This window comes from Notothenia rossii, assembly GCF_949606895.1.
Source record: "Notothenia rossii genome assembly, chromosome: 4".
In the NCBI taxonomy this organism is placed as follows: Eukaryota; Metazoa; Chordata; class Actinopteri; order Perciformes; family Nototheniidae; genus Notothenia; species Notothenia rossii.
The window spans coordinates 94,089,895-94,112,690 of record NC_136902.1 but is presented as its reverse complement, the minus strand read 5'-3'; the positions used below and the strand labels follow the sequence as shown (position 1 = coordinate 94,112,690).

Here is a 22,796-nt window from a genome sequence, read left to right as displayed (position 1 = left end):
TATAACTATAATGATCATAAAGATGTGCCTTTACCTCACTGGTTGGAGAAAAAGCTTCTTATATTCGTTAGCATAGCTAGCTAACCAGATGCTAATAACAACAAAGTTATTGACTGTATGATCAGTATGACAGATGAACAGATCGTCACTGGGCTTTCATCTAAAGACACAGCCACGCAAAAACTGCGGCATGTGTCCGGCTCCTTATGGGTATTGCAATTTTTGAAGTCCCGGCCCGGAGCCGCGTTCTGGTGCTCTCCGTTAGAACTAAACTGCTGTCAGACGAGACATATACCACGTGATGACACGTTAGGCTCGTGTTGTGTTCAAGGACCCTGACCTTGGCCAGGAAAAACAAGCTTATTTAATTATTTTGCGGTCTAGATTTCTTGAATTTTTTTCTTTTTTGCGTGTGTTTATAAATTACCTCGAGGGCCGTACCAAATGGTCTCGCGGGCCGTATACGGCCCGGAGGCCGGAGGTTCCCCACCCTTGGTTTAGATAGTTCACTTTAGTCTAGTTATCTCAGTGGGCCTCAAACGGTTTGGTCACAAATTATTCAAAAGATTATTTCCGTGGCACACCTTCATATGATCATTATAGTTATAAAAAAAAAAGGAAAAAAAAAGTTACGAAATACTATATGGCAGGAAAACAAGAATACAGTTTGAAAGGGGAGTGATTTGTAAAATATCCATAAAGAAAAAGAACATCTGCTTACAGTTCTGTTTCATCTGGGTGTTGAGAGATGTATCCATAGATCTCTTCATGTTGCTCTCAAAGTGCACCAGATTGATGCTTTAAACTTCAATATTTAAAAAAAATCTTCCCGGGCCCCCCTAGAGGAGGTGAGGTCCGCTCCCCACTCGTAAAAATTAGCACTTTACCCCTGCCTATATGCCGTGAGCTGATTATCGAGCCTTCATTGTGACAGTCGGGTGTACTGTGTGTTTGCGTGTGGGGAGTGTTGCAGTAGAACATTCCACTGTAGTGCCCCTAGTGCTTGCGCTTTTGTGCGTGCTCTATAGTGCCCGTAATAGTGTTCACTGGAGTCCAGCACCTCAGCACCCCCACTCAAAATACCTTCCTGCGCCTCTGGCCGCAGTTATGCAACAGCAACCGAAGCTAAACTGACTATCTTGACTACTTGTTGCTATCCTATTGTGGCATTAGCTGTTTTCTACAGGCACATTTTACCTTTTCATTATGAATCTACTTGTGATAGTCGGACATGACAACCTGTGCAGCCCATGTATTGATTCCATCTGATAGCTGCCATAATACAAAACAAAACTTCTGCCTGCCCTCCACAATGATCAATAACATCGAACGGATGGTCAAAGTAAGGTACAAATAAACAGAATCACATGAAGCCTGGTTAGTGTTGCCTGACTTTATAAACTGTGTTTTTTTTTTACAAGTGTGTGGGTGCCTTCTAGCCACTTTGCTCAATACTACTGCTTGTTACAACTTTAATTTTCCGTACTCGCCATAAACTGTTATTATGGCTCAGGTTAATCTCGCCTCCCTCCAACTTGAGCGTGGTTCTTGGTTCTTGGTTCTTGCTGGGCAGCCAAGTGTGGTCAGCTAAGAACCGGTTTTCGGTATTTAGAGCCGGCTCCGCTGCGGCTGAAACAGGAAGAACCAGAGCTAAGTCAGGCTGTAGCCCGGAACTGGCTCTGGAACCGGTTTGGTGGAAAAGGGGCAGAACCATAGAAGAACCAGTTAAGCACCAGAAAAGCACAAGAACGGTTCTTGAATCGGAACCGGTTTGGTTTATTGGCAGTTTGCAAACCACTTAAGAGTACTGGAGTGTGAAACAAGAGCTATTGAGTCAGTGTTGTGGTGCTGTTGCTTTGGTCTGGATCTGTGAGCTAACCACGCCCCGTTCATTTGCATATAGGAAATGGAAATGTGTCATTATGAAATAAAAGTTCCCTGAAATAAATAAATGTGTCATTATGAAATACAAGTCCCCTGAAATAAATACATGTGTCATTATGAAATACAAATCCCCTGAAATAAATAAATGTGTCATTATGAAATAAAAGTCCCAATAAATAAATAAATGTGTATTTAAATGTACATGTATATGTATTTATTGCCTCATTTATTTATTTTAGAATTTATTTCATATGCATATATATATATATATATATATATATATATATATATATATATATATATATATATATATATATATATATATATATTTATATATGTATTTATTTAATTATTTATGTATTTATTTAATTTTGGCTTAAATGACATTCCATACATTGAGGGCCAGGGTGTTGGTTTATGTCAGAGACAAAATTACCGGGAACACTAAGAAGGTTTTGTATGAATTTAAATTAAGGAAGTTAAGTGATATCCATAAAGGCACTGATGGAGAGTACTAATATTACCCATCACATTTAGCCAAACTTTAAAGTAAATCTCCGCGTCGTCAGCGTAACAGAGGTGAGAGATAGAGTGAAACTGACTGAGCCGGTTACCTAGAGGTAAAGTGTATAAAGAAAATGTGTTGGGGCCAAGGATTGATCCCTGTGGAACTCCACAGAGTAAAGGGGCAGATCAGGTCATTCTTTTGGAACAATTCCAAATCCTTCTAAACTTTGAAATAGGTTGCCCATATCAACTCAAACGCCATGAGTCATGCTTGATTGGGATCTGAGGAATGCTTGACATTAGAGTAGAGATTATTTGTATATCAAATCAGTGTGGTGTGGGGAAACAATGGAAGGTAGATTTATTGATTTGTGTATTTTTGTCTTGTAAGCAGGAAGCGCTTTCTCTATTATCATAAAGGTTCTCAGGAATTGCATCACTGAACAAATCATTCTATATTTCAGTTCCTAACAACAGGAAAACTACAATTACTGGAAGGACGATGCTTTGATTCCCCTTAAAGTTATAGTGTGTATTAACATTTACTTTGGTTCTAGATTGATCTTTGGTTCTTCTTTTGCAGGAATCACTTTGTGGGACTGTGATGACCTTCAAAATCATATTAGAGAAAGACAACAAAAATATAATAATTTTGAAATAGTTGCTTCTGAATCAATTGAGGACAAATCTTCAGCCCTGAATGTTGAAGCATCACTGAAGGCAAGTTTCCTGAGTGGAATGGTAGATGTTGGAGGATCAGCCAAATACCTGAACGATACTAAGACTTCCAAAAATCATGCCATAGTAATACTGAAGTACCAAGCTACCACAAAGTTCAAAGAACTGTCCATGAATCATCTTGGAGGAGAACATGTTAAGAAACATCCGGTTGTGTTTGAAGAAGGAACAGCAACACATGTAGTCACAGGTATCCTTTATGGCGCACAAGCCTTCTTTGTCTTTGACCGTGAGGTGTCTGTCAACGAGAACCTTCAAGACATTCAGGGCAACTTGAAGGTGATGGTCAATAAAATGACCTCCCTTTCAATAGATGGTGAAGGCTCGCTGAAAATGGAAGACAATGAAAGAAAAAACGTTGAGAAATTCTCCTGCAGATTCATTGGCGACTTTTTCATTCCGAAACCTCCTACATCCTTTCAGGAGGCCGTAGAGGTGTACCAAAGTCTGCCAAAGCTGCTGGAGGGCGGGGAAAACGCAGTACCAGTGAAGGTCTGGCTGTTGCCTCTGACATGTTTAGATTCTACTGCCGCTAAACTTGTCCGTCAGATAAGTATAGGGTTAGTTGAAGAATGTCAGAATGTCCTGGAGGACTTCAGTGACCTGGACATGAGGTTCAACGATGCACTGAGAACCCAAACCACACAGCAGTTTCCACAGATTGGAAAAAAACTCAAAACCTTTAAAAAGCTGTGCTCTGTGTTCAAACTGGAATTCCAACGAACCCTGGCAAAGAAACTGCCATCAATCCGAGGAGGAGGAGAAGAAGAAGCTGTGCTCGCAGAGGAACTGAGGAAGACATGTTCTTCTCCTTTCAACAGCAAGGACCTGAACGAGTGGATGGACGGTAAGGTCAGAGAAATTCATTGTTTAAAGTCATACATCAACATGATGAAAAACACCAAGATCGTTCCATGTGAAAACGATCTGAATGAAGAAATTCTCAAAGCAGAGCATGCTGTGTGTTTTGTCTTCACCTCGCTGGGAAGTGATGAACCGTACCTCTCAACTTTATCAAACTACCTTAAACAAACACCCAAACCAGACGACGCCCAAGATCCACACCCTCCAGATCAATGGTACAACTCAAGAGAAGAAAGGGAAGCAGTGCTGCATAAAGCAAAGCTCTTCAGTGATTTTGCAGAGACCAACGAGGAGAAGAAGAACATCACATTTCTGACAGTGGGTTTAACAAACGAGACACAGAAAGGAGCCAGCATCTACCTTTATACAGACGGCCTTTCTGTCAATGAGAACTTTGAGCCGCCTTCAAAGCCTGCAGCAGTAACAGAACGTGATATAAACCACAACAGTGTGACGTTGAACATTTCTCCACCCAGATTTGGAGCAGAGGACATCACCTCCTACTCTGTTGAGTACTGTGTCAGTGGAGAGGACGGCTGGAAACAAAAGACAGCATCAAAAGCTGAAGAAGTCACAGTGAGCGGCCTGAGTCCTAACACAGAGTACATGTTCAGATGCAGGGCAGAGACACCAGTTGGTGTCGGGCCAGCCAATGAAGTCGGTGGATCCATTCAAACCTTACCCTGCAGCCCTCCTGGAAAACTCCACGTTGAATCTTACTCACGTGAGATATCAGTCAGCTGGGAGAAACCTGCTGAGCTCGGACAAGATGTCCACGTTTTGAGCTACATCGTGGAGTACGCCAAACCAGACCACCAGGTGAAAGAGGAAGATCTCCACTGGGAGCAGATGAAGGCAAGAGCTGAGAAGGCGATAATTTCAGGACTTCAGCCAGAGACAGAATACGCTGTCAGGGTCAGGTGTGATTGTGGAGCAGCTGGAAGAAGCAAAGAAAGCATTGCTGTTAATGTCAGCACAAAAAAACCTTCACTTCTCACAGGATTCCTGAAAGGTAAAATCAAAAGGATCAATTCTGAATCTCCCTCAGTTTACAAACTGCTTCTGACAGAAGTAGGCCTGCAGTGTGTGTGTGTGTGTGTGTGTGTGTGTGTGTGTGTGTGTGTGTGTGTGTGTGTGTGTGTGTGTGTGTGTATGAGAGCTGCTCATTGGCTCATGAGGACAAAATGGCCTGACATTTTCGAGAGCAAAACGTCACAGATTACCCATCATGCCTGGCTGTCAGAGCAGAAGTGCCTGTTGGCACTACCCGATCTGCAGTGCGCATGTGTGAGATGGTCCGCCATATTGGACAACTCCATACGGCAACTCTAATAGGACACTTGACACAGTCGCGTTTTGCAAAGCACACAAAGAAAACTAAAAAAAACGAGAGAGACGAGTTATTGTTATTACAACGTGACTTCACTATTATTGAGGGGTTCACTTCAACCCTCATTTCCAGCAATAGAAAGTTAGACAAAAAATAAAACTAAATCATCCTAAACATATTTTCATGCATTTTTAGATCGTTAATAACAAGCATTACAATGTCTATGAGACTCGCTGTGTAGTAGACTAGTAGATACAAAACAACTAGAATAGAATAGAATATAATCATTTAATTTCATTATACATGTACAATGAGAGAAATAAATGCTTCTCCATTTCAAAAGGTGCCATCAAAACAAAAAACATCACAACATAAGACAACGAATACACGCAGCATACATACTTAGGAATAAGGAATAAAGTGCAGTAATTATTTCCAGGGGTACACAAAAACAAAATCTGAAATGTAATAAATAATAATAGTAGGTATGTATTTATAATAATAATAATAATAATAATAATAATAATAATAATAATAATAATGATGTATATGGAGGGCAGCAGGTCGAACAGGTGAAAGCCGGGTGTGAACTGTTCTTGACCATGTTTATGGCTCTACTGAGGCAGCGGGAGGTGTAAATGTCCATCAGGGAGGGGAGAGGGCAGCCGATGATCCTCTGTGCTGCTTTTACGACTCTCTGGAACCTCATCCTGTCGGCCTCAGTGCAGCTGGCGTACCACACATACCTCATTTACACCAGCGCAACTCCGGTTCAAGCTCCAGGCTAGAGCTTGTTAGGTTCAGAACCGGCTCTTCGGTTTAGCTCCGGCTCTTTTCACACCGCCCAGAGTCCGACTGGTGCTGCGTAACCGTTTGCGTGCCTGCTTCATAAAGCCAAACCGCGCGGAAACCCCTCACAGCTGACACCGACAGCAACAACAATGGCCGATTGTGCTCCAGCTTCCTCTGTACCTCTTCGGAAGACCAGATCCCCAGTAGGTAGCTGGTCTCTTCAGTGGACCGCTGCTGCTTGTTAAGTTTCTCCATCGTTGTGTACAAACTGGATAAAACACCGGCTTTTTGTTGTTGTTCAGGAGTTGATCCAGCCCCCGCCCCCGCCTCGACGTAAGCGTGACGTATGTGGTGCTTTTGCTCTAACTGGAAAAAATGTTGGTGCTTGAAACAAACCGGATTCCGGAGCTAAGACAACCCAGTCTCATAAAAAAACGTGTGATAACTACGTTGGTCCACAACGTAGGACGTAGTGTTTCTACAAAAACGTCTCTGAAATTGTAAGATCCCTACGTTTTTTTCACCATTCATTCCAATGGCTGGCGTCTATGTCACGTGATCTTCACATTTCTCCCCGCAGAAAAAAAAAACATGGCCGAACTTCGTTTTATTCTCGGTGTAAAATGCCTATTTTAAAGTTAGTTTGTCCATTAAAATGCGTTTTGATGTCATTTGATGTGAGAAATATGAGTTGTTATTTCAGATTATGTGTGCAGTGGATGCACATGATCTTTAGTTTGCTAGTTATTACGAAGATTACTTCAGGAAATGGTGTCTATACAACATTTTCTTTGTTACAAAGGTGGTTGCTAGGGACGCTGCTATCGATATTATTTATGTTATGTTGTGTAACTGTTTAATGGTGTTATCTTTATTGTTACCCCCTTCCCCGTCAACGTATAGTGTTGGTCCACAGCGCAAACGTATTAGTTTAACTAGTAGAATATACTTACATTGTTCAATGTTCCAAATTCACATTTTTTTTCTCATCAAGCCTCTCTGTATAGTTTGTGTATTCACTCTCTGTCCTAAACGCCTTGTTGGAGCTCCTGCCCCCCCCTCCCTATGAGCCCACTGTGCCCTGATGTGTGTGTATGTTTTACAATGGCGTTTGTTAGCAACCACAAAATGACACCAGTAATGACAAACAGATGAGAATGCTGCGTGGGGCATGGACGCGGGAAGGGGGGGTGCTGAGGTGGCTGCAGCACCCCCTTCCGCACATTGATAGTGACGCCAAGGGATCCTGGTGTGTGAGGAGCTCCACAGATTGGTCCAAGTCTAACAGGTTCCTGCGACCAGGAAGAAAAAAATGGAAAAAGAAAAATGTCCAACGAGGCGTTCTGGGGCAGCATAGACAGGTATTTTCTGTTTTAGAGTTTTACTCGCTACAGGGTGTACTTTGAGGGTTTGTGACCCTGTAGACCGTTCATATGCATAAAAAGCTACATAACACACAAGGGGACGGCTGAGGTCTTGATTAAATACAGGGTTTATTCTTGTGGGACCTATTCCAACCCGTGAGAACTGGGTTGTAAGACAAAACAAATATAAAAACTAAACGATAAATAAATATGGAATATATGCACGTCATCACTGTTAATGCCGCTAAATAAAACAATAAACGGCACACATAACCCACACAGCATGTAGCACATCTAACAATAGCATGTAGCACAAGCTAGCGCATAGCATACATACATATAACCTGCAGCTCAACCGCACACATTTAGACAAACAACCAGCACAAAAGCGTACCTCGTAGGCTGCTAGTCATCTAGAGAGGCTGATATCTTTAACTGCATTTTTCCCTTAGTTTCCTTAGATTTTCTTTACATTCTGCGTTGCTCTGCAGTTGCGACTATCAAGTGCGTCGATTAAACAAACAGGTGTAACACAAAACACTGCAGATTAGTTCCGCCCCTATTAATGTTGCACATAAAAGGTAGGAACCAAAAATACAACGTGGAACAAAATAAACAACAGAGAGTGAAGACAGTTACACAAGTAAAGCCAGCTGACATATTCGCATCGCGTCCGGTGTGAACGTGCCATTAGATCAGTGCTTCTCAAAGTGTGGTCCGCGAGGTTGTTGTTGGCGCTGCAAAAACGGTTTTTTATTTTAGTTTTGAAGGCAGACCATGCAGGCCAGCCCGATGGTTACCAAGGTTCATGTTTTAATAGCATATTTTTTTTTAAAAGCCCACGCGAGCCTAACATGTGAAAAAATGTACTGTATTTTGTTTTGAAAATCCACAACGGAGGTTTGTGTCGTACAACATGCGGTGCATTTTGCATATCTTTCAGTAGCCAACGATCTCTGAGTCTGTTGGCTCAGACATAAACTCTGTAATAAATTTGAACGAAATGCTTATATAATCTGTAGTTGTATTTTTATTTGTATTTATTGTGTGAACGAGGCGATATGGGGAAGGTTAAGCTGTCATTATTAGGCTGTACTTTGATATATAAAGTTGGAGTGGTGAGCAGCCCTTTTGTTTTTGGACATTTATGGAGTCAGGTGGTCCGCGAGGTTTTTTTATTGGTTATTGGTCCTTCGTATGAAAAAGTTTGAGAAACACTGCATTAGATCAGGGGTCTCCAACACGTCGATAGCGAGCTACCGGTAGCTACCGGTATCTCGCTATCCCTCAATAAATAGCTCGCCAAGCAAATCCAAAATGTGAAAAATACACACCAAAAAAAAGGACATTTGATTAAAATAATCTACACTATTCATAAACGAAACCTCAATCATAGCGAACTCTATCTACTTACTACAACTCTATATCTATCTAACACCCCTCCTCCGCCCACCCCCACAATCAATATTGACCAATCATGTTCTTGCTTGATTTGCGGGACCAGCGTTGCAGTCGGGAAGAAAAGCAATGTGGAGCGGCAGCTCACCGCACACTTCATAAGGAGGGTGACCTTTCCTATAAAAGAGAGAGCTCCTAGAGAGAGAGCGAGAGCGAGAGCGAGAGAGAGAGCGAGAGAGGAGAGCACAAATGTATCTATTTAATATAGTTGTTCAAAATAAAGTAAGAAATCTTTCCAGTATGTACTATAGGACAGTAACAACTGTTCAAAAGGGGAGTGATTAGTAAAATATGCATAAATAAAATAAAGTATGCTAACTAGGTAACATAAGATAAGAATAAACAAGTTTAAATGATTTGTTATTGGTTGTGATCTTATTCTAAAGATGTTTGGATTATTGAAAAGTATACAGCTCTCTTTCATCTGAGTGTTGAGAGCTGTATCCATACATTCATGTTGTGCTCAAAGTGCACCAGATTGATGCATTTCACTTCAACATTTAAGGATGTGAGGTCCACCCCCAAATAAAGAAGGTTAAAATAATTAAATTGAATACATTTTTAGCGCTCATCCTAAAAAAGGTTGGAGACCCCGCATTAGATAGATGTTCTTCCTTCCAGACAGATTTCAGCTGTAACTCCAGCAGCTGTGACATCTGATGGTTTTTGATAAAAAGGTTTAAATATCACTTTCTCTCAATAAGTGTGATTTTAAAATCTGTTAGTTTAAGAATAAGTTTTCTTTTCTGCAGGTGATCCATCCTCATCCTCCTGTAAACCAGTCACCATGGCAATGTGAGTAATACTAAACATTTGATCATTTTATTCTGAAAATACAGTAAAATGCTGCTTTATAAAATGTTCCTTTACATGTTGATTCTATTGACAACTGAATTGAGGATTTAAAGTGTCTGAAAAATGCCTTAATACACAGCCTGTTGTTGCGTGGGCGGGCCTGAGTTCATCTCTGGCTATTAATCAGACCTACTGATTAACCAGAAGTTAATGAGTCTAGCAAGTTTACCGCCAGGCTGGGATCCACCTCTCAAAGGTCTACCCAGCGTTTCCACTGCCGTCATTTGGCTTTGGCTGAACTCGAGCCGAGGGCGTCCAAATAAAATAAAAAATGTGAAAGAAGATCCAGAGTTTTTATCGCTTTAAATGACAAAACGATAAAAATAAAAAGTTTTGAGCAGAAACACAACGCCGCATTTCCCAATAACCATGCCAGGAGCGGTGTCCCTGTCAGCCCTGGTCTGGTGGAAACACCGGTCTTACCTCTACTATCTTCTGGAGAACCAGGTTCAACTAACTGCTGTTTTAAAGCAGACAACATAATATATCAGTTTAACCCTTAGATGCACGAGTGATTGGACCCTACACTCTCACATAGGTGGGTCAAATTTGGTGAAGAATAGTCACTTGTATAATAATTCGTATTGTATTTTGGTCCGCACAAAAATGATTTCATGTTTGAAATTGAAAAAAAAGGTCACGGTTTAACATTTTGAAAAAAAGTTTTAAACTCACAGCCTAAGGGCGAGTGAGCGTGGGAGCGAGCGAGGGAGAGAGGGAGAGCGCACCGGTATCGGCGCTGTTGTTATTAGCATCTGGTGCTAGCTGCTCTTAAGCCCCTGTCACACTGTCCTGAAATTGACACCCGATGGACACACGAATATGGAATTGTGAATTTTGCACGAAGATGGCCCCGAACCACACGAAGGCAATATTTACATTACATTTAAGACATACAACTGCAACGAAAGTAACAAAAACGATTATGTTAAAGTATTATGATACTGTACTGATATTTTCCGACTTTTTTCTTTACTTTCTCCGTCTTTATATGTAGAAGATATTAAGTTTTCTCCGTCATGTTGTTTCCATAGCAACAACAACTTCCTCGCCTTCAAAATAATATATTATATCCTTTTTAGTTTCACAGAACACAAATTGGGTTATTTACATAATATGTTTACATGATTTTGTCGTGCAATAAAACAACCAGATGGACACACAATAAAGGAAATGTTCAAATTCGGCTCTGATCGTAGCAACATCGGGCCATTCCTGAGGGCATCTTAAGCCATCTTTGGCATGACAAACATTTTGCCACCGCTCCCGAAGTTGCTGCCGGAGCCCGAGAAACTCCACCGGCGGTCATACGATGGCTTAAGATGCCCTCACCAATGGCCCGATGTTGTTACGATCAGAGCCGAATTTGAACATTTCCTTAATCGTCTGTCCATCGGGTGTCAATTTCGGGACAGTGTGACAGGGGCTTAACGGATATTAGAAGAAGATGTTTCTACAATGATGTGGAGGGAGAGTCCTCTCCAGTCAGACTGAGAGGCTGATAACTACAGCTCAGTGAGGTAAAGGACTCTCTCAGTGTTTAGATAGTTCACTTTAGTCTAATGGCGCATTTCCACTGCAGGGCCTCGCTCGGCTTTGTACGGTATGGTTAGGCCTTGTTAGGACTGGCTCACTTTATGCTGCATTTCCATTACAGTTTAGTAGCTGGGGCAGTAACTATAGTAACGCAGTGTAGGCGGAGCCGTGACGTCATCTTCAATGCGAACAACATCAGCCGTTAGCTGTTAGCACTCACAGCTCCTCATATCTGTTCAGAAACTAGACAAAAGTTAAACCTGTACAAACCACAGACTGTGTCACGGTCGCTGTCACAGTCGCCGGTTCATTTATGTCTGTAGGCCGTTGTTGTGAGTCTGGACGGTCGGAGCATATACTGCGTTAGCTTAGCCCAGGGGTGGGGAACCTTTTTCCTCTGAAGGGCCGTTTCAATTTTTTCAACATCCTCCGAGGGCCGTACAAATTATTGACCTCTGCTTAAAAAAACTAAAATCACAGCCCATTCATTTCGCCTTTCTTTCATGCTGTGCAAAGAAAAATCAACCTCTGAATCCAGACATCTCACCATGACTCGCGCATGCATGCGACCACCAAAACAGAAATATATGAACACAAGATGTGTACTGTCATATAGTAGCTATTTTATACCTGTTTACTTTATTCTCTTATTTTTTTATAACTATAATGATCATATAAAGATGTGCCTTTACCTCACTGGTTGTAGAAAAAGCTTCTTATATTCGTTAGCATAGCTAGCTAACCAGATGCTAATAACAACAAAGTTATTGACTGTATGATCAGTATGACAGATGAACAGATCGCCACTGTACTTTCAACTAAAGACACAGCCACGCAAAAAAATGCGGTATGTGTACGGCTCCTTGTGGGTACTGACATTTTTGGAAGTGCCGGAGTGGGTTCTGGTGCTCTCCGTCAGAACTGCTCCCCTGTCAGACGAGACATATACCACGTGATGACACGTTAGGCTCGTGTTGTGTTCAAGCACCCTGACCTTGGCCAGGAAAAACAGGCACTCGCTTGTTTAATCTTTTTGCAGTCTAGATTTCTTTATTTTTTTATTTTTTGCGTGTCTTTATAAATTACCTCGAGGGCCGTACCAAATTGTTTCGTGGGCCGTATACGGCCCGGGGGCCAGAGATTCCCCACCCCTGGCTTAGCCTATCTCCATTTAGAAAACACGCATTTTAAAAGGTTTTTCGCCTGCCGCCTGTCTGCAGACTGGTCAAAGCATTAATTAATGGTTTTTACTATCCGGTATCAGTATGTTCTTACTTCGGAATCATTTTGAAATGTGTATTACAATTAAATCACGGTCAAATGTGTTCATGTTGTTGTAGTTGTAGCCCCCTTGCCAGCGATTCTCTCTCTAGTTTAGAATACTCAGCCCGACTCAGCCCGGTTGTTGTCCCGGAAAGAACCTCGATTTTATGGGGCCAGAAAAGCTGTGAAATATTAGCCGCTAGCCAGAACTACGCCAAGTGGAAACGCAACCAAAAACGGGACGGGCATGGCACGCTTAAACCACGCTCCGCGCTGTAGTGGAAATGCGCCATAAGTTATCTCAGTGGTTCTCAAACGTTTTGATCCCAATTTTTGTAAACACATATTTCCAAGGCACTCCTTTATAATTATTGAGATAAAACAGGTTTGCAATCATTCCAATGTATACTATAGGACAGTAACCAAAAATATCGTTTAAAACTGGAGATATACAAAAATATGCATAAATAAATAAATGTTAACTAGGTAAAATAAGATATAATAATAATAATAATAATAATAAATTATATTTCTATAGCGCATGAACCCAAAGACGCTTTACATTTGGGAGGGAGGGTAGACAAACAAAACAAAACCAAAAATAAACAAAACAGAAAAGCAGTCAGGAGGAAGTTGGTTGAGAGGGGGGGGGGGCTTATGGAAACACAGTTGAAGAGGTGGGTTTTGAGGCGGGACTGGAACAGGGTGAGGGACTCAGACTTACGGAGGTCTTGGGGGAGGGAGTTCCAGAGCTTCGGGGCTGCCACAGAGAAGGCTCTATCACCGAAGCTCCGGAGTTTGGCCTTGGGGATGGAAAGCAGACCGGCTGAGGTGGATCTGAGGAACCGGGGTGGTTGGTAGAGGATGAGGAGGTCAGTGAGGTAGGGGGGGGGGGGGCAGATGGTGGAGGGCTTTGTAAGTGAGGACCAGGAGTTTGTAGTTGGTGTGGTGTGAAATGGGGAGCCAGTGGAGTTCTTTGAGGACCGGGGTGATGTGATGCCATGATTTGGTGTGGGTGAGGAGTCTGGCGGCTGCGTTCTGGACACGCTGGAGTCCACTGACACTGAGGGTTGTTGTGCTGATGCCGAAGAGGAGTGAGTTGCAGTAGTCAAGGCGGGAGGAGATGAAGGCGTAAATGAGTCGCTCAGCTGCGGGGCGGGTGAGAGAGGGACGGAGTTTGCAATATTGCGGAGGTGGAAAAATTAGGTTTTTACAACTTGACGGATGGGGGGCTCGAGGGAGAGGGTGGGGTCAAATATAACGCCAAGGTTGCGTGCCTGGGTGGAGGGGGAACAGGGGTGCCATCAATGGTGAGTGTCAGGTTGGAGGTTTTGCTGAGGGTGGATTTGGAGCCGATGAGGAGGAGTTCAGTTTTATTGCTGTTGAGTTTGAGGAAGTTGTGTTGCATCGAGGACTTTATTGCAGTCAGACAGGAGTCGATGTGGGTGAGGGAGGGGCTGTGGGGGGATTTGGTGCTGAGGTAAATCTGTGTGTCGTCAGCGTAACAGTGAAAGTCAAGGTTATAATGGCGGAGAATCTGACCAAGGGGGAAGATGTAGATGATGAAGAGGAGGGGGCCGAGTACTGAACCTTGGGGAACACCTTGGGGACTGAAGCTGTGGCAGAAGAGTGGTTGTCCAGGGAGATGAAGTGGGATCTGTCTGAGAGGTAGGACTGGAGCCATCTGAGTGCAATACCTTCAATACCGATGTCCTGGAGTCGGGTAAGCAGGATGGTGTGGCTCACGGTATCGCAGGCTGCACTCAGGTCGAGGAGGATGAGGATGTAGATGATGAAGAGGAGGGGGCCGAGTACTGAACCTTGGGGAACACCTTGGGGACTGAAGCTGTGGCAGAGGAGTGGTTGTTGAGGGAGATGAAGTGGGATCTGTCTGTACAGGGGTGGGTAGAGGGTCAAGGGAGTAGGTTGTGGGTTTGGAGGAGCTGATCAGTTTGATGATTTCAGGGGAGGTAACCTGTGAACTGGGAGAGGCGGCTGTGGGGAGGAGGAGTCAGGAGGTCAAGGGAGATGGAGGGAGAAATTGTGGCGGTGGATGTTGGGGGAGATGTTTGTGTGTCAGATGCAGCGGATAGGGAGAGATTCATGGCAGTGATTTTGTCAGAAAAAGACTGGAGGAATGAACTGCATAAAGTGGAAGTGGAGGAAGGGAGGGTGTAAGCACGGGGTTTGAGGAGCTTGTTTACGGTGGGGAAGAGGGTCCTCGGGTTACGGGGGGCACCGATCAAACTATTAAGATAGGAATATATATATAATATCGTCTGATAATGATCGGCGGCCAATTGATCGGAGCATCCCTAATTATTACCGGACATTTTGACCGGCATGTTTTGAATTTACCGGTTTTTTATTAATTTGACCAGCTAAAAACCGGTAATTACCGGCTAACGGAAACCCAATAAAACATGACAAATAAAAGAGGGTCCTGGGATTATGGGAGGGGTCGGTAAAGATGGTGGAGAGGTAAGCATTTGTTGCGGCAGTGAGAGCGTCTCTGTAGGTAGTGAGATGGAGCTTGTAGGATTCATGGTGAACTGTGAGGGATGATTTCATGGTTAGGCGTTCAAGCTGGCGATTCAAGATTCATTCAAGATATGAATGAACAACAAAAAATAAATAAGTTACATTTATTTTTTATTGGCTATTGTAGGAAATTGTTTATGTTCATATACTTGTTTGATTATTAAAATGTAAACCAATCTTTTTCATATGGGCGTTATTGTACGATCCTCTGGCCGGGGGGCGCCAGCTAAAATCTCGCCCAGGGCAGCAAATTGTCTAGAGCCGGGCCTACACACACACACACACACACACAGCCAAGCTTGAATGACAATGACACACAAAGACACAGAAGTAGTTCCACTGTAATGCATAAGATGTGTTAAAACCTACCCAAATAAGGAGCCCCTCCCCATGCCCCTCTGAGAGAGATTCGGTTACAAAGAACTCAATGGTGCTCTAGGAGGAGATTCAGGTGATAAGGGGGGGTTACCTTGGTTGCTGATTGGCTAATGGTTACACAAGACAAAACATCGTTATGACATCATAAAGTGGCCAAAATCTGATCAGCTCATTTTCAGACAGGTTTTTATAGAAAGGACAAAAAGAGAGAGAATCTTTGTTCCTGAAACTTTCAGAGTCTCTTTCCACAGAGGGGACACATGTTGATTTAGAAGAGACATGAAGAAGAGGGGACACATGTTGATGTAGAAGAGACATGGAGAAGAGGGGACACATGTTGATGTAGAAGAGACATGGAGAAGAGGGGACACATGTTGATGTAGAAGAGACATGGAGAAGAGGGGACACATGTTGATGTAGAAGAGACATGAAGAAGACACATGTTGATGTAGAAGACATGAAGAAGAGGGGGACACATGTTGATGTAGAAGAGACATGGAGAAGAGGGGACACATGTTGATGTAGAAGAGACATGGAGAAGAGGGGACACATGTTGATGTAGAAGAGACATGAAGAAGTGGATTTTACATAATAGGTCCCTTTTAAGTTAAGTTTTCGCTCCTTAAGTTTTTGACCTTCCAATCATTCTTCCTCAGGAAATCAAACACATGTCCATTTTTACCCATATGTGTCATTTTATTCCTTTATAGTCAAAGACTGGACATGTCTGGACTAGCCTCACGTTGTACAAGGACACTTTTATGAAAGTGAACGCAGACAGTAATTTCCCATGAATGTAGAGGCCTCCTGCTTTCAGCCTGCTGTGAGAGTGAAGCTGTCTTTCTTGCTAAATAGTGACTCAGATAGTGATAAGACATAACGACCCTTAACCTTTTCAATTCCAGCCGATCAGACCGTTTGCATTTGCAAAGTATAGAGCTATGTGAAATACAATGCATTTTACATTGTGGACTCTAAAATACTATATTTGATTATATTTACTGCAGATTTCACTCTGAAATGCAAATCTCTACATTGTATAACATTACTACATAATCACATTATTACATTAATACATTATGACATAAATACTTTAACCTATAACATCACAACATTATTACATTAATACATGTTCCAGGTAAACTAGTTTGTGGCCTTTGAGTAATTAATATTCAAATATATAATTCATATATAAACATATATAATAATCATATTTGAAAGTTCTTGGAGGATTAAGGTATACAGACACGTAACCGCTTTTTTGTGAGGTGGTATTTTGTAATTCTATGTTCAGTAGTTTGGAGATAATATTTGTGCTTTTCTACAGGAAAATCTCATACAAACATAACACCAACTACAGAGTTGAGATCATTCCAGGATCTCCTTCTGTCCACCGGCTGAAACCAGAAAAAAAGAACATTGGCCCTATAAGAAGACTGACTCTCGGTGAAAGAGATCCAACAAAGAACAAAACCATCTTGCTTGTTGGTGAAACAGGTTCAGGAAAATCCACTCTGATCAACGCTCTGGTGAACTACGCCATGGGGGTGGAGTTTGAGGAAAATGTCTGGTTTCAGATCGTACAGGAAGAGAAGAAGAGTCAAACAGAAAGTCAGACGCCAGACGTGATCGTGTACGAGGTCTTTGGTCTTGAAGACAGAACTCTGCCCTTCTCTCTGACCATCATCGATACCCCCGGGTTTGGAGATACCAAAGGGAAGGACAAAGATGTCCTCGTCAGAGAAAGATTGTTGGACTTGTTCCGCTCAACAGAAGGAGTTCATGAGATCGATGCAGTGTGTCTGGTGCTGAAAGCGAGTGAATATCGACTGAGTGACCGACTGATGTACGTACTTGATTCAGTGGTGTCTCTGTTTGGAAAAGACATAGAGGAGAACATCGTTGCCCTCATCACACACTCAGATTTTATGACACCTGAAAATGTTCTACAAGCTCTGACAGATGCAAAAATCAGGTGTGCAAAAGACGAGGAGGGTCAGTCTGTTCATTTCATGTTTGACAACAAGCAGCAAACAGAGAGAAATGAGAGAAATGAGCGTGTTCTAAAGAATGCATGGGAATCAACAAAAGATGAAATCTGTAACTTTGCAGATTTCCTGAAAAAGAAAAAACCACAGAACCTGAAAGACACAGTTGAAGTGTTGAATTCACGCATCGGCCTGACAGCCTGCATCCACAACCTGCAGGAGAGAGTTCAGTTCATTGAACTGAAACAGAGAGAGATCAGACAGACTCAGGAAGCTCTGAAGAAACACGAAGAAGACATGAAGAACAACAAGGACTTTGAAATAGAAGTGGATGAAACCTTCAAGATTAAAGAACCTGTCTATGAGTGGAGATGGTGGGCGTTCGGAGGTAACTATGGAGGAGCTGTCTGCTGTGAAGCCTGTAAGGAGACTTGTCACTATCCATGCACACTGGCCTGGTATCCAAGAAACTGTGAAGTCATGCAATACAAATGCACAATATGCAACAAAGGGTGTAGTGTATCAGAAGAAGGCCATACAAATGACCTGTACTGCACGGTGTGTACTGGGAAGTGTCATGTATCCAAACATGTGAAAAAAAAACAATGCACTGAATGTGAGGATGAGTGCAGTGATCCAAAGAGTCATCCAAAAACACACTGGAAATATGAGAGCAAGACAGCGAAAGTTAAGAAGACAGAAGAAGAGATGAAAGACATGTATGAGAAGGGTAAAGATGATAGTGTGAAGTCAGCTAGCCTCTTGGAAACTCTCCAGAAGAACATTGAAGACCTCCAGAAAGATAAAGATCAGTTTCTGGAAGAGTCTTTCCAACATGTTGTCAGACTGGAGGAGATCGCCCTGAAGGGTCTTTCACTCTCCACTCAGGTCCACCTGGACTTCCTGATTGAGAAGATGAAGGAGAAGGGAGAAACAGAGAAGGTCAAGAAACTGGAAATGATGAAAAGTAAACTGAAATAAAACCAGAGAGCCAAATCAGTGTGGGGCTACTTGTCTGGTAAATGAGCAGCTATTGGTAGAGGGAACAAAGCTGAGTAGAAAACAAGCTCTACACTTTGATGAAAGGTATTTCATTATACCAAGTGTTATGTTGATATAATGTTTTCATATTTTACGTGTGTTCACCTTTTTTAAAATGTTTTAATTCCTGGACACAGCGCCCTTTGTGGTTTACCGTTCAATAACCAATCCTTACTTCACGTTATTACGTTATATCATTCATATCTTCAACCTTGTGGGTTCACTTTGTCCTTTGTGACCCAAAGTCCCTCCTCACAATGTCAGCGTAGTTCCGTGAGGACTGTACGCCTTGGTAACGTGCCGACTGTGCATGCTCCTCCAGCTGGTTACCGAGCAGAAGAACACAAAGTGAAGGATGGTTAGGAAGAGATGTTGGATGAGGAGACTCGTCGTTACCAGCATGAATATCATTGAGAGAGTTTGTGGAGCTCCAGACGAACACAGACCCTCAATTGTTGCTCTGGTTTCAAATGGAGGAAAGAGCCCCCCCTGCTGTTCAATGTTAGCTACAGCAGCTCTCTCTCTCCTCTGTATACAAAGCATGGCAAATAAAGCAATGCATGATTTGATGACTTGTTCTTTTCATGTAAAGTCAATTGACTGATATACTTTTGGAATAAGAAAATGATGCCTTTGAATCTTTAGTTGACAGTTCTGCAGAAAGAATTTGCAGCTCTTGAGGCTTTTGACTGGTTTTTAAACTATGTTTGGTGTAAAAGACGATGTGTAATCATTTGTTCTGATGTTATTGTGTATTCTCCACATATGAGGATGTTCAACCTGCAGCTCAGTTTCTTCAAATCACACTCATCACATGTCCTGCATATAAAAGAGACGCAGCTTTCTGCTGGAAAGTAGAACAAAGAAAAAACTCCGTTTCTAGTTTTTTATGAGTTGCATTTATAACTTTTTAGATGTTCATCTTGAGTTGCTTTATTTGGAGACTTGATTGTTGTCGGTTGAGTTCATCTTTTTTCTTCATCATTTGATCATTTGTGCATAAAAAGCTGATGTTTGTGGTGTTTCTTGAACCATGTATGATGATGATCACCTTGATTGTGTTGTTTAGGAAACAGGTGTCAGTGACGACAGAGCTGAAAGAAACGTCTCCTGTTTTTAAGATTTGCATTCAGTTACTTTGCATTTGACCTTTTTAGATATGAAGCATTTATGGTTTTATTTTGAGACTTGAGTTTCAGCAGTTTAGTTCAGATTCTTTTTCTTCATCATGTAATCATTGTTATCATGTGTAATCATTTGTAACCATATATCAAGTGAATCAATAAAAACAAGTAGACTGTTGTGGTCGACTGAAAGACAGCAGCTTCTTCTGTGATCGTGTGACTTCTGAGCAAAGCTCGATGCGGCCTCTTGGGGTTTTGATGAATGTATAATTACATTAGAAATACATTTGATGTTGAATCACTCAAATCTTTCAAAGTTATCAGAAAGATGGAAATCAGGTGTTGACCCTAATTAAAAATCCTCTCCACAGATATTTAGTTTTCTTAAAAACAGAAACAGTCATGGTTCTCTGATTATTGGGAAAGTTTTTGGTCAAAAAGTAATAAATATCCAAAGCAGGTGATTTTGTTTCTCCTGAAGATATGTTTCAAAAACATTTAAATAAATGTTTTTAAAATATGCTAAAGTAGACATTTCATTACGTCTCCTGAAGTTTCATTCTAGATTAGATTAGACATGTGCAAGTTTATGAATATTTAATATAAGAGCACAAGTTTGGTTCATTATTTGAATCAATATGAAACATTCAGAGTAACTCCATGTTAGGGAATAATTGTCCCAGCTTAAAATATATTATCTTGATTTCAATTAATTATTTACAGCTGGAAAAGTACTAAAACTTTACTATGAAAATACTGCAGGTAAAAGTCCTGCAATCAAAACCTTGCTTTAGTAAAGTGTATCAGTGAAATGCAGTTAAAGTAAAATAATTGATCGTGCCCCCTTAGGTTAATAAACAGTTAAACAAACGGCACTAGTCTACTAACAGGATAGTGCAGCATCTCCAGCTAGCTAGCTAGCTAGCATTACATATATCACATATTTATTATGTTATTAAAAACGTACGCCCCCAGGCCCTTATTGGGTTTGACGTTTGTGTTGTTTAATATTTGAGTGAATTAAAAAACAATACTTACTAGTATTTTCCTCTGAGTCGACGGACGTCAAAACTCACTGGACACCGGCGCAATGAATTCTGGGATACGCTGAAGGATCCATCAGCTGTGTCGTCTGACTCCGGGAGATGAAGGTCGCTTTGGTTGAACGCGTTTGGAGGAGACTTCAAATGGAGCAGCCATGTTTCTCCAGATGTGTGGATTACTCTAACTAGATTTTACTGCATAATCAATACTTTTACTTTAACTACATGTTTCTGATACTTTAAGGTTTAAATGCAGGACTTTTCCCTTCATATAGTATTTTCACAGTGAGGTGTTAGTACTTTAATAAAAAACATTGCCTATTTATCGTTAAAACCAATAATATGTATTCTCCTGATGTCAAGAAGATCCAGTTCTTTTATTAATTAAAGAACACTGACCTGTGTGTCGGTGATCCGATGGTGTAATGGCATCAAGGGTATCCTCTTGCCACTATAGAGCGGGGTTGACTACACGCAATCCAAAACAATAAGCAGCCGAAGGTTTTCAGTCAAAAATATGTAATTTATTAACAAAGAAGTATTGACTTAAATAGTCTCAAAATAACAAATCTTTAAACAATATTTCGGCGGTATGCTTTCCTATATAAACTAAACTATACTTTGTTTGCAGTCCAATTTGCAACACTAGTTTCTGTCGGCAATTTGCGGTCAAAAAACTGTTCCGCTCCCCGTCTCATCAGGTCTCCGAGCACGCCGGCTGTCTTCAATTACCTCACTTAAATACACACCTCACTTAAATACACACCTCACTTAAATACACACCTCACTTAAATACACACCTCACTTAAATACACACCTCACTTAAAGAGCCTGTGACACGAACCCAACAACTGTTGTGCAATGAAATAGTGGGCTACTAGTAATCTCGAACCGTCAGTTTAAAAAAGAAAAAGCGATACCGTTCCGATAAATATCAATAATTTCGAACATCGCGGGAACATTTTGGGGGAAGCCGGAAGTGACATCAATGCGGGAACGCTTCACTGTGCGGCGAGAGAGCCAAACACGGACAAAGTGTGTTGTCATGCGTAGAAATGGTGAATTACTGAGTTTAGGCACGTTAATAACGTTTTAATGAAGTTGACTACAGTATATTCATATTTGTCAGTGCTTTCATGTCAATTCGGCGAACATAAACATAGATGATCGTGGTGAAGATGATGATTAAATTAGGATTACAAATCGGTAGTGAGAGCTGCTGAATTTCCTCCCGTCGGATGTGATATTAAAAAAAAAACGATTATTTTTGTAAACTCAAGTGGATGAAACTACATTTATTAGTGCTTTCATGTCAATTCGGCGAACATATGATACATTAAATGTCACAGGCTCTTTAAATACACACCGGAAGGTACAAGGAAACAGATCATATTTACGATATAAAATTAAACAATCACTAAACATATTCACCATGGCAATATAAATCATTTTCCATCATTAAATCTTTTATCAAATTATGAATCGAAATAATAACTTTGTGGCTCTAACAGATGGTTTCTACCTGCTTCCTGGCTGTGGTTCTCCTCCATGACATGATGTGCTGCTCGCTAAATTCCTGGAGATAAAACATACGTTAAATACAGTTTCATATTTTACTCTTCTTCCAAAGTGGGTTGTTACTGCAGCCTCCATCCTTAATGTAGCACTACTGCCCTCTCCTGGATTCAAACAGGATGTCAGATCTTCCTCACGATGAAGCTCACCCTGTTTTAAATATATCGTTTTGATTTCAAATAATTATTAACAGCTGGAAAAGTACTTAAACTTTACTATGAAAATACTGCAGGTAAAAGTCCTGCATTCAAAACCTTACTTTAGTAAAGTGTATCAATGAAATGCAGTTAAAGAACTTACAGTAAAATAATTGATGTTATTTGTGTTTTAAAGAACAAGGAAAGCCTCCTCTCTTTGATATACATGTGATGAGTGTGATTTGAACAAACTAAGCTAAGTAACATCCTGATGGTGAATACACATGTCATCTTTTACACCAAACACAAAAGTTCAAAGTTCCCTCTTCACGTCAGAAACATGCCTCTGAGACAGCAGCTGCTCAGTCTTTCTGCAGG

At 41.4% G+C, this 22,796-nt stretch overlaps 1 protein-coding gene across 1 annotated transcript in view; it reads left to right on the top strand.

Annotated features, from left to right (window-relative positions):
- Positions 1-19,859, top strand: part of LOC307037542 (uncharacterized protein) — a 48,837-nt gene extending 28,978 nt beyond the window's left edge. Inside the window, exons 3-5 of the mRNA XM_079678522.1 lie at positions 2,975-5,005; positions 9,690-9,732; positions 16,838-19,859. Of these exons, the coding sequence (XP_079534648.1) occupies positions 2,975-5,005; positions 9,690-9,732; positions 16,838-18,479 (3,716 nt within the window). The 3' untranslated portion in view covers positions 18,480-19,859. The remainder of the gene's footprint in view (positions 1-2,974; positions 5,006-9,689; positions 9,733-16,837) is intronic.
- Positions 19,860-22,796: the final 2,937 nt, after the last annotated feature.